Below are 20383 nucleotides of genomic sequence, written 5' to 3'. Positions count from 1 at the left end.
AGATGGCGCTAATGTCGAAAGAAATAGGCGCTAAATTTGAAAATAATATAATTTGAGATACAGTTGTACAAGTAAAACAATCAATTCTTTGCCATTAGCAATTTTCTTTATTTGTAGCTACACATCAGATACATTTATTGTTTCAAATATTATTTTAGCCTAACTTAATTGAAATACAGCGGCAACACAAGCATCGCAGAATAAAAACAATTGTATTTAAGATGGCCCGAGTGGATTTCAAATTAGCCGCAAGATTTGCGGCCTTTAAATTTGAATTGCTAAATAAATGATCAAATATTTAAAATTCTGCAGTTTTGCTTTATTTAGAGTTTACACTTTGGAGATTTTTTTTGTTTGATTTTTTGTTTTTTGTTTTTGAAATATAATGTTGTCTAGTTTAATTGCAATGCAGCGGCAACACCAGCACCAGCTCAGAAAAGAAAAAAAAAAAAATAATAATAAGAATCTACCTACAACGGATAAAAGTACACGTTAAACACATTTGCTAAGATTACTCGATGCACTCGCTGGAAATCGAAGTTACCGTTGCTAATGCCAGCTAATGCCCTGTATATAAGTTTGTAGAATTTTGGTCTGTTGGATTAATATAATAGATTAGTAGAGGAAACGTTTCACATCAAAGTACACAATTATCATGCATACATACATAACTAATGTTAATGTTAATGTATATAATAATAATAGCAAGTATATATGGTTTGCATTTTATATCGAATCTATCATTTATCATCTGAGTCCTTCTGATGACAGGTTTGATTCACTTTAAATATGTTGGAGAGTTCATCCAGCAAAGTCTCATAGCGATAGGCGACGCGAATTTCTGGAACATTGGTGCGTGTTATGTCGTTGCCATTGATACCATCCTCATAGTAGTTGGGTCCCAGCCACTGTTGCTTGATCTGTGAGGGAAACATATGAAATCATATGATTATAAGCCAAAGCACGGAAAACTCTTCAAGAGGTCTTTACTCACGTTATGTGGAAATCCGCTCATAATAACGCTATTGCGTGCCAGCTCGCACATGTCGCAGGAGCTGAGCTTCCACACCTGCGCTGCAATGCTGTACTCCTCCATGAGGGGTTCCTAATCAAAAACGTCGTAAGATAATTAATGACACATGTTTATATTTCCACACACTCTCTCTCTCTCTCTCTCTTCCTCTCTGTTTGTTCTGTCCACTTACCTTGGTGAAGTGAAACTGCAACGGATCATCGGTGGACAGTGAGATAATCAGTCCACGAGCCAAATATTCTGGCAGTGGATTGCGATGGTAGTTGAGAAACAGCGAATTGTTCGACAGTGGCGACATAGCAATGCCAATTTGGGTCAAGTAGTAGAGGTACTGCAGCACCGGCACCTTGCGCAGCAGCAGGCCGTGCGAAATGTTCTCAGCCATCAGATAGCCACAGACGAGATGCTGCACAGGTCCAGCCTCGCCGCAATGAGGACGTAGCACGAATGTGTTCAGACCGCGCTGCCTGTGAATGTGAATACGATAAAAATTGCATATAATATACATATATACTTGATCAGTCCCCCGCCCGTTCTCAACTCACTTTCTAAATTTGTTTAGCACCGTCATATTGGCGAACATGTAGTATATGTAGTAAGCATACGGTGGATTATCCTCGTACGTCCATTCCTCCGGCCGGGGCACGTCGCTATCGAATAGCGGATTCTCTGGCTTGGACTCATCATCCACGGAATCGAAACCAATCACGTAAGTCAAGAAGCGATGTAAATTAGCATTTTCACTTGGCTTGTTGGTCGCCTCGAATAGCGGCAGAAATATGTTATTCATTATCTCCTGGAATGACGTCATCATCTTGTTCGACTTGAAGATATCGAATAGACGCGGTATCTGTATCAACCAACGTATGTTCGAGCTATAGACATCATTATCGATGGCCCATTTGGCAAGTTTATTCCACTCATCGGGCGATTTACCATAAATGGAGAGACGCAGCTCTGCATTTTGATATTTCGATTCCTCCAAATCGAAAGCCACTTCCTAAAAATAAAATATAATCATATATTAATTATATTTACATCAAATCTCTATATATACATATCTATGTATGTAGTCTTCTGCCTACCTTTATAATTTGTGCAAAGTATTTGCCATTCAAATAATTATCCGTCTTGAGGAAGACCTCCCTGAGGCGCGACTCGCCAATGGGATTGTATTTGGAATTGAATTTATCAAAGCGATGGAACGTATTGCGATCAGCATGAACATCCAGCATATCAACGGTTAGATCATATGTGGTCAGATTCATCGATTGAAAGACCTGGGCCAGTGTCATCGGCTGGCCGTTCGTGTGGGTGACCACCTCGTTGGCATTGTTCTTCAGCGTCTTCTTGATGAAGCGCAGCAAATGCTTCTGATTCATGCAGGACGCTGCATGTATATGCGTGTCCACTTTCCTAGTGTTGTAAAAGTCGCGATGCGGTACAGCCTTCTGGGCGGCCAATTCGCGTAGCTCATTCAACAAAACGTGCATCTGGTACTTGGACGACAAATAGCAAAGGCGACGATAACAAAATGATTTCCTGCGAATCCACAAAGACGTTTAATTAAAGTAAATACATACATGTATATGAGGAATTTATACACTTACAGTGGCCCATCAGCTATCATATTGCACATGACCTGCATGTCATTCACAAACTGATTCATATCTGGATACGAAAAGTCCAGTTCACTCGTGCATTCCTGTGAATCAAATAGATGTTTATATTCACATACATACATACATATATAGCTGAAGGGGAGTTATTCCGTGTCGAGCTCACCTTATCATTGTAGATGTGAAAGACTCCATTCACTGGCTTTATGAAATACGATTCATCTGGCACGAACTCCACGTCCCAGGCATGTCTCGATCTTAGGGGCGACATCAGTGTGTGATGCTCTGCGCGTGTGTTTGTGTGTTTATGCAATAAATATACATATAGAGATATTGAGTATTAAGCACAAATTAACAGTGTTGTCTGTCAAATGTTACAAACTAATTCAATTAATTTGTCAAACTAACGGTATTTTAACTACAAATGCGCTACACACAAATTGTTCTTGTTGTTTGCTGTGTGCTTGGTCAATAAGAACACAAAGAATATATATTTCTGTATCGAAAATTATGTTAAGAAATAGAAAAATAAAACATTGAAACAGTATACTCTATAGGTGACTTAGTCTGGCCGAGATAATTGAACTTGGTGGACTTTTGCTTATCTCAAAGTCAATGCCCCATTTTTAGCCAGTTTGTGCCTTCAGTTTTGTTGTAATTAATTAATTCATACATTTTTGATCTTGTCTACAAAACAAATTTGCAACTTTTTACTAAAGTGTTTTTTAAGTGCGGGTTTCAAACTCGGCTGAGATAAGCGATGCATTCAACGCAGACATAACACACAAGAGAGAGGTGTGATATACAGAGAGCGAGATAGAGAGAGAGAGAGAGAGTGTGTGTGTTAGCAAATGCAATAGTTACATGTGGTAGAAAGAGACGCAACATTTGAGTGCACAAAACAATGAGACAAAAAGCAACGGTAAGTCTGCAAATAGACTTGGAGAACGTGACAAAGCCTAATTACTACGACACGCGCACTCCAGAGAGCGCGCGCAATTAAAAAACATAAACAGAGCGAGCAAGAGAGCGAGCGATTAGCACAAGGAACGCAAAAACAAGAGAGCGTAAAGCGGTTCAACATTTGTATGTGTGTAGGTGTGTGTGTGTGTGTAGATATTGGATCAGTCAACAAATGGAAGCAATGGTGTTCGGGAAGTGTGTGTGAAAGAGAGAGAGAGAGTGTGTGTGTTTATGGGTGTGAGTGTGATACGAGAGAGTGGGGAGAAAAGCGGAAAAGCAACAAAAGAACTTAACAATTCAATCCGAACACGGAAGCAGCCGCGACCGAATTACCTGTATAGTTCGCCATACTCTGTTTGCGAATTATGTCTATAATAAAATGAAATAAAAATAAATATATATATATATATATAGAAATCTTTGTACAAAATCAAAAAAAAAAGAAAAGAAAGAATAAAGTACGCGCCGGGAGCATAGAAAATAATTATGTAAATAAATCAAGAAAAGCGAGAGTTACATAGACCTGAACTGAGAAACTTACTAAACGAAATAGAAGAAGACGAGCGAGCGAGACGTACAAAAGAAAGAGATAAATATACATTTAGATATGTATATGAGTATATACACATATAGAGAACTACAGAGAGGGAGAGAGAGAGAGAGAGAGCGCGCGAGAGATAGAGAGCAATGTTGATAAAGAGAGCTGGTTGGGGTAGTTAGGTGGCAGGAGAGTTCTAGCTGAAAATAAGAGTATAAAGAGCTTAATGCGTTCCTAGCGCATGGTCAACTGAACTATAACGGTAATCTATATGTGTATACACATATATATATATGGATATACATCAAGCTAACGGTAAAAGAAGAAGATTAAATGAAACTATTCGTTTGTATCATACACGGCATACAGCAGGCATACGTATGTACATGTATTTGTTATATATGCATTTCATGGTGCTATACAACACTGGCAGAACTCTCTACTACATATGTATGTATTTTGGGGGGTGTGCCCACACCGATGCTTAGATGCCTCGGCTAGACCAATTGTTGCTGATGCTGATTGATGGGTGGTTGAAATGCGATTTGGACTTACCTGAAACCGACTTAACTGGCACATTCTCATAGCGATCCTTCAGACTCACCGTCTTGAGGAAACGTGCTGTGGTGGTGGGGAACGATTGATCCGACACTTGCATATATTTGGCACGTAGCTTAAGTGCCTCGATAAGTAGCGTCGATGCACGTTCCAGATCCTCTAGTGGCACGCCGCTCGTATCCTCGCCGGACACGGAAACACGCTGAAAATTAATGTCAGCATCTGTTCTACGTTTCGGTACTGCCTGCTCTGTCAGACCATCCGAATCCGAGCTGCTGCGTCGTGGCGATGCTGTAATGGGCGCAGCCGAGCGTTGACAGGTCGATTGCCTAGGTGAAACGAGGGAGGGGAATACAAAAAAAAAAAAAAAAAAAGAAAAACCATCAGCCAAAATTTCTATAACGAAACGGCCAACCGAACTGCACCATTGTTCCTCATCGTGCTGATACTCGTATAGGCGACAGAAGCTATAGCTATCATCCGCAAAAGACATGCTGCTCCTGACCAATGCACCTAGCGAATGGCCCACTATCGAGCCGACTTGGCCAACTTCCGAAAGTTGCCAAAGTTAACAGTTGTCCAATGATCGATTGAGCGATTAATTTATAGACCCTGCCCGCCCGTCCGACTATATGTATATACACTTTGCACAGCAGCACGCAATGGCAACGAGTCCACCCACAACTCACACCTGTATTGTTTGCCAAAAAATAATTATGAATACCCTGACCGGTGGGGTCGGGCCGGGTCGAGTTGGGTTTGTCCGAGTCCGAGTATGGGTTAAGGGAGTTGGTCTTAAGCGTCTAACGAACATTAATCATTTTGATGTGTCAATCGCGAGGGTCTCTCGAGAGCCCATTGGGCGACATAATAACCCTATATCTCTTTTTTGAACTGTACGGCAACAGCAGTAAGCAGTAAACAGTAAACAGCGAACAGCAACGGAACGAACTTCAAGTGCAATTGTGAAGTTCGCAACTTTCGACGCTTGGCGTGTGACACGAACACGAACACGAGCTAAATGCAAAGTGCCTGGGTGATTGGATGATTGCGCGTCCTCAATGTCAGCGTAGGTCGAGAAGGTATTCCAAAATACCGAAATGAAAAGAAGGGGCAACAACTGTTCCGTTCCAAAGCAACCGGAGCTTTGTGGGCTAAGGGCTTTGAGGCAACGACTGCCGGATACGCGCCTCGACTTTTGCGCTTTCTTGCGGCGATGCGCCCTTCCAAGTTATATGGATGCACAAATTGTACTGAATGTGACGGCATCCGAAATTGAAAATGCGGCTAACAGCAGTGCCCGCCGATGGTGGTAGTAGTCGCGGTGCTGGTCATGGTGGTCGTGGTGGTCGTAGTGGTTTCATCATTATGCCATAAGCCGCGTTGTTGACGCGGTCGCATTGCCGGCCATCGCCTAATGCAGTCCCATTCAAAATCAAAACGTGTCCAACGCTGTTGCCGTCTCTGCTTTGGCACCTGCTTGGCCCGCACGACCCATTCGCCAAAGAACCCAAGTTCTTCCCGCCCACTACCTTACCGGCCCCCTTCCCTCCCCTGTCGACCATGACCAAGTATCTGTCCTCGTCTAGTCGCTTGGATTAGCCGTGGGTCCAAAAACAATGCGAACTTGATAACTAGCGAACGCATGACTCTTCGAATATCCGAAGACTATATACCCTAACTCGAACATAGAGAAATGCCAATATGGTAGTGCAGTTCTTTAATACTGAATACCCCCTATCACTCTGCGAGATCAATGCTCTGGCTGAGTTGATAAAGAATTTCAGCTGGATTGGATGATGCTTAAAGGCTATAGATTTTCAAAGACTGTACTCATTATAATAAATCAATTACATCATAATGATATAGTTAGCTGGTGTTCGGGAAATTTCGCATGAAATTGAAGTAAGATCCATTACTGAAAAGATTTTCGGCATATTGCCGAGGGGTTATAGTATATTTCTCTACAGCTGCTGTTGTGCATGGTTAACATAGTCGATGAAGTATTTAATATACCCATTGCATTTTAATTACAGCGCACTCACAGCGTTCACTTTGCTGCTGCTGTTGTTGTTGTTGTTCATTAAAGGGCTTTTGAAACGTTAGATGGGATAGAGATTTGTATGCGTGGAGCTACGTGAATTTTCACATTGAACCAGATAGCAGTATGCAGTATATAACTACTTTCTCATACTATATATGTTTTTATAAGATAGAAGATGGAATATAGAATATAGAAATTAGCGAACAGTAGATAGGAAACAGAAGATATAATATTGTAGATAATAGATAACAGAGGGAAGACAGAGGATAGATGATAAAATATGCAAAATATATGATAGAAGAGGTGAGAGGTAAGGCAGAATATAGAACATTAATGATAAAATTCAGTCGAATATGCAACATAGTGGATACAAGATACAATATGCCAAATACAAGATTGAAGATAGATGAGGTGGGCAGAGGACGGAGAATAGAGTAAATGATAAAAGAATATAGAAAGTGGAAGATGTGGAAGATATGAGATGAAAAGAGGGGTAGATTATAGAAACAAAACTACAAGATAGAATATAGAGTCCCCAACTTGAAAATCTTTCTGAATCGAATCTAAATCGATTTGATCTCTATTAGTTTTGTGGCTGATCTCTGAGTATAATAATCTGATCGGGGCACCTATTGATGCACATCGAAAATAAACAGATTTTACACTATCTGCTACGTATTATTATTGCGATCTAAATTTAGTTCATGTCTATCGTGCTTGTAATTATGTAATTATTATTTATTTCGAAATGAAAATTCTTTTCAGTTTTGATAAAGGTTTAGATTCGTTTTTGAATAGGTAGTCGTAGTACTCACTTCTCATTTAGCAGGCGCTGTATTTGTAATTTCTTCTCAATCTGCTCAATTGGGAACTGGGGTACTTCATATGGTGCCGAAATTTCATTACTTAGCTCATTTTCGGCCTCTGGCTTATCAGTGTCCGCTGAGTCGATCATATCGCCTGGAAAACACAACAAATTGACGGTTAATTGACGCTTTATAAATGTTTATAGCTCTAGATTATATTATGCATATATTGATGTTGTCTATATAGTCAACCCACAAATTGTTTCTACTGGCTCAAATTCAGCTTTGATGCCATTCCTATTATTATTGGTGAAGCTCTTGGACTCCCTGACGTTGGAGCCAAAGAGTTGTGCATCCACTTTCATACGATGCGCACTGTCCATCCGATTGAAGTTCATACCGAATCAGGGAACAAGAGTTATATAGAGAGAGAGGGATGAACGGGAAATGAGTTTCTTTTCGTAGTTCCCGCAACGCTTGTGGCCTGAATGAGCGCTGGCACTTTAATGACCAAGCCCCGAACACCGAGCAACTCTCGACTCTGACTCGACTCGACTCGAGTACGACTCGAACCGACACCTGACAGCCGATACAATGCGCTTGCTGTCGCTGCTGTCGTTCTCGTTGCTGTTGTTGTTTCCTTTTTTCGAAAACAGCAAAATTCGATTCGGATGCACGATTATACAGAATTCGTATTCGAATCGACAGAAGAAGCAGCAGCAGCGGCAACAGCTCGAAAACAAATAAGAAAATAAGTTCGAAAGGCAGCTCAAATAGCTGACAGCGATAGCGAAAATGCGCTGCAATCAGCGACACCGACTCAGAGATACGCTGCATCTATATCTATATCTATATCTATATCTATATCTATATCTATATCTATATCTATATCTATATCTATATCTATATCTATATCTATATCTATATCTATATCTATATCTATATCTATATCTATATCTATATCTATATCTATATCTATATCTATATCTATATCTATATCTATATCTATATCTATATCTATATCTATATCTATATCTATATCTATATCTATATCTATGTCCGACAAATTAGATGAGTAAGGAAAGGTACTCTTTAGTGGGCAAGTGTAGTCAGAGCTATCGTGGTCTGTTTACATGTGGGAAATGAATAGCAGTCCAGACGTGCCCAAAAACAAGCCCACGCTCTGCCAGCATCCCGCTGCTCGAGATGGGCATATAGAGAGATAGTCACTGAGCTGCTGGCATCAAGTTGAAGAGATAGTTGTCCGACAGATGAGAGATGACATGCATCAACTTTCTTGTCTTGGCCTTTGTGGTGGGCGCAAGACATTCAACACTACACTGTATGGTAATAGCTTGCCAAGTCTAGTTCAAGCTGTGCGCGTTAAAATTTGTATTAGCATATTAGTATAGTTAGCTAGTTTAGTTTTGTACATTACTTGCTCTACAAATCTTAGTTGTCAATTAGTTAAAGAAAATAAATATTATCATTAAACATTATTTTACATTTTAGCTGTAGTCTAAAATTCATATAGAAACAATTGCCAAGAGTTTCATACAAATCAGCCTTTGACAGCATGCAATCTGTATGTGATCAGATATGCCGTTGCAGTCAAGCGACTGCTGCAGCTAAAAGCTAGTGCGCTGTGAAGTTTCATAGCGATGAGAAATTGACAGAGATGCAAAGTTGCTTATTTCAGATTTTGGATATTTGCTCTGAAATGAGACGCTATATTATGGATAGCATTATATGATGGAGAATATGAATAGAATTTCTATATTTAGCCCCAATGGCCCAATTCGCTTGTAGTGCAGTGTTGAATCAAACAGGTGCCGTTGCCTCAAGTGCGTGTGTGTGTGTGTGTGTGGGCGCGTGCAAACAACAGTTGGCTATGGACCAGACCGAATGGCTGGAGAGGCTGCCGGTCTGCCGAGCGGCGGCGGAGGAGACTGTGCCTGAGATTGTGGATCACACTTACAATTGCATTTCGTTGAGATCGGCATGCTGCGTTGGCTGTTTGTTGCGTTGCTTCGAGCTTTGGCATTTGGTAGCTTGTTGCGCTGCTGCACTGACGGCACAACATCCTTGCTGGAACCGGTGAGTACGTCATCAAATGAATCGTTATCCTGGTTATTGCGATCAGCACCATCATTGTTGCCGATAATGCCGCGATAGGCCATCTTCTATTCGAAGCAGACGCTTGTGCCACAGGGCACGCAATGCAAGGAATGCAGCACTCTAGTGTAGTTATGCCTGCACCAGCTCGCGGCTGAGCGCGATTGGATAGAATTTGGGGCCCCTTTGGCAAAGTTGTTGTGTACCCCAAATGCTTTGGAAGCTTCTATTTCGTTACGATAATTTCGATAGATTTTCATTGATGTTGCCGCAAAACAAAAAAATATAAATATATTTTTATATAAGATATATCAATTTGCTTTTTCTTTCAACATACAATTTACAGGGTTGCTCTCTTTCTGTCTCTCTCTCTCTTTGGGTGTTTCGAAGTTTCGGTTCGCCGGTTGAAGTTTTATCGTTGTTTACCAATTCACTTTATATTTTTATTGTACATATATAGCTTTGTATATATGTATATAGGTATATATGGCAATATTTATCACTATTCACTGATCACTCGATTTGATTTGATCTGCAATTGTTTTCTCTATGCGGCCGCAACGCAATAAGCGACATCTACGCGATACTTTCCTTTTTGGATATGTTCTTTGTTCTTGTTCTATATTTTTGTTTCTATAATTTGTTTCTGCTTTTTTTTGTTTTTTATTTATTTTATTTTTGCTCCCTCTGTCAAACGGTTGGCAGTTGTTGTTCACTGCCAGATAATTTCATCCAAAGTTTATATATCGGCTAAAGTTTTAGTCTGTGCTAAAGATAAAGCGAGAGTGGGAGACAGAGAGAGAGAGAGAGAGAGAGAGTCAAGTGCAAGTGCAGAGCTTTCGCTCAGTTAGTTCACACGCTCTCGTACTCGGAAAAGCTTTTCGGCTTTTCCCCTTATTGTTGACAGCATGTATATTGGATCAAGATATATATATATATATATATATATATACATATATAGCTAAGTATATATATATGTATATTGGTATATCCAGTGCTGATCGTGCGCAAAATACGATGCGCTACAATAGCTTTGCTAGGGCATATTAGTGCACAGATAGAATAGCTAAAGATTAGCAAAAACTAAAATATTACCTCTATTTATCTTTATATATTTGATTATATAAATATCTAATCTATAACTATTTTTGCTATGATTAGCGCAAAATCTAATCAGTTTCATACAGATATTCGATTAAAGATGTCGATATTCAACAATCGACAGTTGACAATCTATTATATCAAATAGAGAATATATATTATCGCTTGAGTGCCATTAATTAGTTTGATAGCTTCGCAATTGTTCCTATTTCAACGTCAACGAGAAGATAACACGTTGGACCCACATAGAACTGATTTCAGGAATTGTAGAGAGACCACATCTGGCATTTCGAGTGCCGGTAATTTTCCCTTAGCTGAGGTATTGTTGGGGCCGGCACACACTCGCAGATGGCAATCAGTGCTAATGGCCCAAACACAATAGTGAATAATGTGCGTGTGTGTGTGTGTGGGAGAGGGGATCGGGGGAGGCATGAGGTGAGGCGTCGTTGTTCAGAAGTCAAATTTGATAAACTGTTTGCATATGACAACAAGTCTATCAAAATTAGCAGCCCGATGATAACGAGCGCTACGTCGCAGCCCCAACAACTGTGCCGCCTTTAATATAGATGGCTCTATAAGGCAAGTCAAATTTACCCTCAAAATTGCAAGTAATCGCAGTTCATTAGCCCAATTTTGTTTTTGGCGAACCAACGCAAGCATTACATATTATAGACGTTAATCATTGCTTGGACAAGGGAACATATTTATATATACATATGTATATACACTTATGTATGTATATAATGTTTATAAATGCCTTTAAAGCTCTTTCAAGATTGCGGCATCTCAATCGAATCTTTTTGAGCAAGTTAAGCTGGAGTAAGTCTCTGGATGTTCTGTAACTTACATTTTAAAATAATCTGTGATATTAATAGGTAATTGAAACCGAGTGATATAAGAGCAATAACCTTGCTTGAGTTCATGAGAAGTCAAAGAACTTTTGCTGGAAATATCCGACTAGCAGACACCTGCTTCTGAGCGGAGTTTTTCGTAACCTTCTGAGGACTTTAGGTAATACAACATAAAACGTAGACTAAATGCGTAGTCCAAGTCTGGGATCTATGTGAATTGAATTCTTGGGAAATCTAGGTGCTATTAGTTCAACAGAATGTGTACAGCTATCTGAACATACATTGAAGCCATCTAGTTTAGCAGAATAAAGATAATAAATTTGGTTCATTATCTAAATGCATATTCCTACAAAGCAAGCAAGTGGCTGAATTCATGAGAATCGAGTAGAAGAGTTCATCTCACAAAATTCAATCTAATTAAACAGCAGGAAATCAACTTTGCATTGTCATGCAAATTTCAATGCGCATTCCTCGTAAAGCAGCCGGTGACATTTAAATAATATCGTCGACAATTTATGGCTATAGTTTATAGTATATTCTAGTGCAATTAAAAACAATTTGAAACTTGTATGAAATATATTTGTTTGTTGTTTTTTTTGGTCGACAACATAAATGATGTTGTCGTGGATCTCTGCTGATGATAAGTAAGAGTAGTCTAGCTATAAGGTATGGTATATGATTTTGCAAGTTATCGAAAACCGATAGTCATCGATTGTAGGTAAAGCTTTTATGGAACGATGCTGTGCTGACTGAGCCACTGCTGAAATCTTTATTCTAATGTATTTCTGTTTTCAAGTTTAAAGAAGAAGCAGCACTTGCTATAATTATCGATAATATATCTTCTTCTTTAAGACAGATTGACGAAACAGTTAATGAATATAAATGAAAGCTGGGCCTTTGTATAGAATTTAATTAATAGCTACGAATAAATAAATACAATGCTTTCGTTTCGCACATCCAAAAGTCAAAGTTCTTCGACCATATTAATGATATATCTATATTTATATATATATATGTGTGTATACACTTATATATATCTTGCATATATAATTGTTGTTTTCGCATTTATTTTTGGCTTTTGTTGTTGATTTTATTGACCGAATTGTGAGCTTATTAATTGCTGCGTTCTGTTATTTTCATTCTGATGCCGTCTTTTTATTTTATTTTATTTTTTTTTTTTTTTTTTTTTTTTTTGTATTTCTTTCTATTTCGGGCACTTTGCCATTTTGGCTTCTTGGCCATTGGCCGCACTCAAATTGATTTTCATAAAACTGTCAACTGCACCCTGAAAGTTCACACACACGTTGCATTACATAATGCCCTACATAGATTGGCCAGAAGCAACTTGAACCGATTTCTGGGTATTTTTCTTTTGGAGCTTTTGCCTTAACGAATAAACGAACTAAACTGATTTTTCCATTTCGAGCCATTCGCCAACAGAGCAAACGAAATATGACAGATATACATATATAATATATGCAATATATGTATGTTATTTTGTTGTTGTTGTTGAATTTATTCACATAAATGCGTCAATGAACACTTGCATACGACGCAGCTTAGATACTCTACAAGCTGACTTTGATTTGATTATCTATAGGATATAAATATAGTATATGCAATTCCTTAAAATTGAAATTTCAATTACTAAAAATAAGTACTTAACTTATTATTTAAATTATTTAATGAAAAGATGATAAGCAAAATAATTTTATATAATTTTACAAGCTTATTAATTTAAAAAAAATGTATATACATATATAAATTTATAATCATGAAATAGAGATATTTCATGCCCAACTCTCTAATGTGAATCACTTCATGTCTCAAATTTCTTAGCCGAATAATAAAAATCTTTGGAGCTGTTAATTAATATATGATTTTTTGTACATATCCAAAAATTTCGTATAGTTCAAATTGAAATATAAAAATAAAACTTGTTTATTTAAGATATTGATTGAAGTGTTATATTCAATGATGATACAAATAGCAGTTCGATTCGAAGTGCTGATGCTGCCACCAATGAAATAGACGACTGGCAGATGCTCTACCTTTGCTTAAGCAAGTCACAGATTGAGCGTCTAAAGGTAGGGCATTAGAAATATGACGAAATTCTATGAAATAACTTTTTGGCGTGACAAAGTTCTGTTATATATTGAGCAAAGAATGGAAATTGAAGAGCGCCCGAGAGACAGAGAGGGTGAGAGAGAGAGTGTCAGAAACTTAGCCAAAAGCTGTTGCAAAAGGAGAACAAAAAGAACTCAATAGCAAAACAAAAAACTTTTGCCGCTTGTTCATTGTTCCTTTGTTGTTTTTTTTTTATTATTTCTTAATGTTATTGTTGTTGTTGTTGGTCTAATTGAAAACCTGACCTATGTCTAGGAAAAAGTTACCCATTGGGCTAGATTTGTTTGTCATGCGAATATCAATGAGCGTTTTGCAAGAATAAAAAAAGCTCAATTAGAGCAAATTGCGAAATGCGTGGGATACGATGTACATGCTAGTTGCCTACACATACATACATGCATACACGTGCACATACATAGTATTAATATGCGCAAATATATTGAAGTGATTCATAGCTTTATGAGGTGAGTTCCGGGTAAAAAATAGAAATACTCATAGATGTATCTATCACCATATTCAGACCGAGGAACATTGAAAACAAAAAACCAATAAACTCTTTTCACTCTATGAGCGTGCATAAAAATTATGCATACAGCGCAGTATTGCATTAGAAACATGTCTGTCAATGAAAATGGGAAAATATTGCAAAGATTTTATTGACATATCAAATGGTTCATGCATATGAATGAAGATATATGTAGATATAGATACAGATTTCGATATAGAAATAGATGTAGATTTCGATATAGATATAGATATAGATATAGATATAGATATAGATATAGATATAGATATAGGAGTAATACACTATTAAAAAATTAAATCAGTTATTTTATAGATTTCCACGCTTATTATGCAGCTGATAATACCCGGCTATATTTCGATTTTACTGATTCACAGTTGTTATTACTAAGGTAAATTTTTATTGTATTTTTCAAATATTCGTTTTCTTTATTTCGAACCTATTGTCTGACAAACAGTTATTCAGCACGTGAGTCAACGAAGCTGCAAAAATGAGCAATAGTTTTCTTCTTGACAGGGAGCTTTGGTTAGTGCTGAGTCGGGTGTGCTCGACTAGGAGATAAGAAAGTTATCGAACTGTCTATGGTATAGAAAAGTTTTTCTGGTTTAGGATATAGTTGCGCTCATGTGGGCGGATTCTAGCATGATATCCTGATCAAGAATTAATATACCTTATAGCGTCTACCAGGCATTTTTGTATCTGTTCCCTAAACTTCCAATTTGTATGCTCAGAGTTTCCCTTTACATTGGGTTTAGGATATAAAAACTTGCGTAAGGACTCGAATTGCAGGAAGTTTTCATATTCTAAGCTATAGTAATACAATATTTGCGCATATTATTTGTAGCTAATTTCCTGCTATGCTAATCTAAATTCCTGTGAAATCTTGTTAAGCTGTAATTGTATTACTCATGCTTATTGTCACTTACATTGGAACTCCCTTGTGATGTTTTGTTTGTATGTAATCTATATCATTAATGATTCTCATTCAAGTGCTATGCTCTGGCTTATCTATTTAGTTTGACAATTTCGACACACACACCCAGTCATAGAATATTTATTATAATGATTACCAGCTGTTACAATTGCCGTGCTATTGTGAAATAGGTGAAATGTGCTGGGGACAGCAATGTTGGCTTGTTATTCATGAGCTCTATTTATAGCCCAAGCCGAAGAGCCAATGATAAGCTCCACGTCAGAGAAATTTAAAGGGGCTGATAACAGGCATAATACAAACACAAACACAAACACAGACAAACACACACACACACATACATACATACATGTATACATAAACACATACTCATACACATACATATTTTATGTCTCTATATATTATTACAGTTTAGGTTTGTTCTTGTTGTGGTTGATTGGCTTAGAGTTGTCCTCCGATGGATCTCTGTGAAGCATCCCTAAAAATTGGGTCATGCAAACAACACGCTTTCTTTATTTTCTTTTTGCGCAGTGCATTTACTGTTATTGTGGCTTATGGCTTAAAAATATTTGGTCAGCCCAACGAACTCGAGTCTATTGACTCCATTGCAGCAGCAATATGCATACATATAGACGGGCACGTTGGGTACATTTTATTGTCATTGGGTGACATCATTGAAACAACAGAAGAGCAACAGAGACAGTGAAAGCGAGAATGTGGGGAGTGGACCGAAGACTATAAATTTGGAGCAGATATTCAATTTCAAAATTTGCCAAAGGAATATTCTTGGAAAGCCTTAAGGGCCTACTTGATACTTTATGAGAATCGCCGGGTGGGGCATGACTATGATTGTATCATGATTTCTATCTTTTATGTGCAGATGGGAAATGCATGTGCTTAGATCATGCAAATATATGTATACACATACACATATACATAATTACGTACATACATATTTTACCAAAGCTTATAGAACGCCCAAAAACCACTTTTTAATACGACAACTTAAAATCAAATCATTCATATAGTCTGAAAGTCTTATACGTCGCGCTTTCTGACTAATAATTTGCAAATTTTCCGTGAACATTGATTTTGTTTAAAATTTGACATAGATGTTTTTTCTATATATATCTGAATATACATATGTAGTATATGATATATCAGAAATTTATCCAGGCTACTTTCCTGTTCTTAATTGCTTAAGCGTCGCGTTAATCGCCAATCCGTCAGCCTTTCAGTCAGGAGTTACTATGCGTATATATACATATACATATATATATATATATATATATATATATATATATATATATATATATATATATATATATATATATATATATATATTTATACATATATGGTATACCAATAGAAAAAGTGGAGCGTGCGTGTACACGTCGGCATCCAATTTTCTAAATGGCTTTGCGTCTGACAACGTCTATCGACGTGTTTGCCGGTATTTTTCCTATACTTAACATGTTTGCCACATATTTTGGGCGATTATTGAACGCGACTCTGTGTATACCTGGTAAATATTTGGGTTAAACATATACGAGTCACTTGTGGCAGATCTATATACGTAGATATTCTAGTTTGAGAAATATTCTAATTGCTTATCAATAATTGCTAGTATATACATAGGTATATTTTTGGAGAGCCGACTACTAACAATTATTGCTTTATCTATAGGTACAATATTTTACAGTTTTTAGAATACTTCATGTCTAATATTTTTCTCTTTCATTTTTTGATAGCTTATACTGCTCCTTAGTTTTGGCATTTTCGCAATTTTCCAACATTGATAGTTGGCTGTAACAGATTAGCGAAAGGATACGCGCTGCCTATGCAACAAGCTCAACGTCGAAAAATTGCACACGTCATGCAAATAGAGTTATTAGTTTTTAGCTTTCGGGGTCGTATTCGTAGGCCAACTCAAAGCTAGAATGTATGCATGTATGTATGTATGTAAGTTCACTTCTTCTTCTACTTCGTCTTCTGTATTTGCTGCCATTCAATGAATGACCAGCAATTACAGCTCACACACATACAACCAAGACCCCGCTGCGTTCGTGTCTGTGGCTGTACATGCGCGCGTACGTATTTATGTTTGTATTTGTTAGACCTTCACTCACCTCCTTTACGCTTCTCAATTCGCCGAATGCTCAGGCCCATGTCTGGGTCCATGTCCATTTCAACGTCGGTGTCAAAGCCAAAGCTGCGATAGCCCTTGGCACTTAATGCATCTGCATAGCTTTGCATGCCGTTGTTTTCACACACACACACACACACCTTTGAGCACCACCGGCTATGCCTGTTTCTCTATTGGCAATAAGCTTTTATTTAGTGCGTTTGCGACGTGCCTTGAACTTGATGCTGCTGCTACTGCTGGGTTTTGCGGTGTCGTCACTTTTGGCTTGGCTATTCACCTCCTCATCCCCTTTCCACTTATTTTTCTTTTATTCTGGGCTGTGTTGCAATTTCGTTCCGAATCGCAAACGATTATGTTTCTTATTGGTAAATGTAAATACAAGATTTTTCTCACTCACAGAAATCACACGCTGGTCAAATATTAAATGATACTCCACTTTTGGTTCAACGCAACGCAAAAAAGTATTAAAAAAAAAACAATAATACTGTATTGTATTGAACAAAATTAAATGCGGCACTTAACTCGTTAAGCGCTACAACTTTATTTTGCGACTGAAACGTTCAGCCGGAACTGTTTTTGTGCATTGCGCAGCGCAGATAATTTCAATGCGCCAAGCGTTGCCACCGTCAATTGCATAATAACGTTGCCAGCTGTTGGGAAAAAGGACGCGCGCGTAGCCACTGAGCTACCACTGTTGTGCTAGTGCTGCCAGTCGTATCGATAGTATCGACTAGTTTGTTAGGCGTGCTCATTTCAAATCAAAACAGCTGTTGCTGTAACTGAGCGCCAAATATGAAGATAATTTTTGAAAAAAAGTACGCTGTCTGTTTTTTTTTTGTTATTTAGTTTATTTGTTTCATTTTTTTTGTTTTTTTTTTTTTTTTTTTGGTTTTTGTGTTTGTTAATGTAATGCATAAAAATTGTGTTGTTTTAAAATTAAACCAATAAACATTTCACTTTATTAGTTTAATACAAATAATTTCACTTGCTCACGACAAATAGTTACTCAATTGCAAAGTATTTTGTTTTTGTTTTTTTTTTAAGTTTTTTTCTCTTTAATTTTTAGTTGTTTATTATTTTTTTTTTTTGTGTTTTTCTTTCTTAATTCTTTTGTATATAAGGAAACGCAAAAAATCTCTAAACAAGAATATAGTTCTGTTTGATTTTTTCTTTGTCGTTTGTTTCTTGTTTGGAACGGCTTTATTGAACTTTTTGTTGTTGTTTGGATTTTTGTTGCATATAAGTACATTTATTTGTTTGTCTTTCGTTTTTTTTTTTGTTTTGTTTTTTTGTTGCATTAAAAACATTAAATCTTTGGCAGGCATTGCATTTCGTAGTTTTGTAAAAGTTTCGATAAAACGATTGAAAAAAAAATCGATAAATTAAAAATTATATTGTTTAAAAATAAAAGTAAAATAAAAAACAATTATATTTATTACATACATTTGAGATGAATTTTTTTCTGCATTTGTTAATGATTTTTTATACTGTATTTATTTTCGCTTTTTTTTTTGTTTCATTAATACATTAAATACACATCAATACGTTAGTTTAAAAATTGTGTTTTTGTTTTTGTTTTTTTGTGCTAAATTACATTTTAAAAATATGCTTAATATTTTGTTGTTTTTTTGTTTTGTTTTTGCTTTTGTTAAGTCAAAGACACGAAAGTGAAAGAGGTTTTGGTTTTTGGTTTACGTCTGGTTTTGCTTAATTTATTATGTGTTTCTTTTTCATTTTGCTTTTATTTTTTAATAATTTAATTGTTATCATTTAATGTAATTAATTTTTCATGCGCTTAATTTAAAACACCGAGAGTTTGCTCAAAAGTTTCTTAAATTTTGTTCTGTTTTTGTTTCTCCTTTTTTCCGAATTAAATGTTAAATATCGAAATATATATATATATAAATATTTATATATATATAATTTTTTTCGCTAATTTTCGTATTTATATTCTTGTGTGTTTAAATGTTTATGTTGCTTAAAAACACCGAAAGCTTAAAATTTAGAGATTTTCCTAAAGTGTAAAATTTTTACAATATTTTTGTTTTTGTTCTGTTTTTTTTTGTATTTTTTTTTTTTTTTTAAATATTTTTATTTGATTTTCGATTTTTGTTTTTGATTTTTTGTTCTTTTCATTCTGTCTATGGTTCCTGTGGTTGTTGTTTGCACATGTTTTATATAATGTATATTATTTTTATTGAATTTCTTTCCAGTTTATTGGCTGCTAAAAACAAACTTAAAATGTCGCTAAATGGAACCAAAAGTCTCTTAAAGAATATATATTTTCATTGGTTTCGTGGATCTAAATAAACAAGGTTTAAAGTAACCAGCTCCTTGATTGCCTCATTCTTGGCCCACCTCGTCTCATCTAGCCCGTTCCTAGCTCGTTAGCTATAATAAAAATCTGTTCATATTTCGCATACCGTTTCAATAAATACATACATAATTACTTGATTAAGGAAAAAACTGTATCACATTTTCAATTACGTCTTTGTTCGTAGCACCTTCATAACAAATGCTGGCAATGTGTGCTTCTAATTGTCACCCTTCTTTTCGCTTCTCATTTCGCGTTTCCGCATTTCGCATTCTTTACCAGCTTTTTTCTAACTATTTACAGACATTTTGTGTGGCTGTGGTTGCTCTCAGTTCAATTCAATTCACTCAATACCACCTTCTACTACCCATCCACTTCTTTCTACCCCTTCATCTTACACTTACCTACCATACACTCGGAAAAAAATTGCGCTTCGGATTTTATCACAAAAATAATTACAGCTCCACAACATACCCATCTAATTTCTAACTCTTTTGCATGCCTCCTCTCCGTCTCTCTCCCTAACTCTCTGCCCCTCCCTCTCTCTCTTTCTCTCTTTATCTACTTCGCCAGCCCTGTCTTAAACTAACATTGGTTCCACTCGGTTCCATTATTTCTGCTATATCCTTAACCTTACCATTTTTAATATACGCTCGATCCCAACACCGATGCCTATTCCAGCCCTAATCCCATTCCCAATCCAATTTTATGTTC

General features: G+C 36.8%; 1 protein-coding gene across 11 annotated transcripts; it reads right to left on the bottom strand.

Moving 5' to 3' along the window:
• Positions 1-84: 84 nt before the first annotated feature.
• On the bottom strand, positions 85-17940 carry LOC6585187 (AMP deaminase 2). Of its 11 annotated transcripts, XR_001449011.3 has the most exons (13): positions 10014-10389; positions 9540-9902; positions 7571-7715; positions 4709-5040; positions 3949-3984; positions 2819-2937; positions 2644-2738; positions 2119-2575; positions 1579-2033; positions 1206-1500; positions 995-1105; positions 668-920; positions 85-594 (listed from the first exon to the last, which is right to left on the bottom strand). XR_001449011.3 is itself a non-coding variant. In XM_044010741.1 (12 exons), exons 2-12 carry the CDS (start codon positions 17463-17465, stop codon positions 741-743), a joined length of 2352 nt encoding a protein of 783 aa, XP_043866676.1. In that variant the 5' UTR covers positions 17466-17672; positions 17753-17940; the 3' UTR covers positions 85-740. The 11 variants fall into 11 exon arrangements, 10 of the variants coding, with proteins under 10 accessions (XP_043866676.1, XP_015016596.1, XP_015016598.1 ...); XM_044010741.1 differs by lacking the exons at positions 9540-9902; positions 10014-10389 and adding exons at positions 17339-17672; positions 17753-17940 and having other exon boundaries at positions 85-920; XM_015161110.3 differs by having other exon boundaries at positions 85-920; positions 10014-10399.
• Between the last annotated feature and the right edge of the window lie 2443 nt (positions 17941-20383).

This window comes from Drosophila mojavensis, unplaced genomic scaffold, assembly GCF_018153725.1.
Source record: "Drosophila mojavensis isolate 15081-1352.22 unplaced genomic scaffold, ASM1815372v1 contig_136, whole genome shotgun sequence".
In the NCBI taxonomy this organism is placed as follows: domain Eukaryota; kingdom Metazoa; phylum Arthropoda; class Insecta; order Diptera; family Drosophilidae; genus Drosophila; species Drosophila mojavensis.
This window is presented reverse-complemented; position numbering and strand designations above follow the sequence as displayed.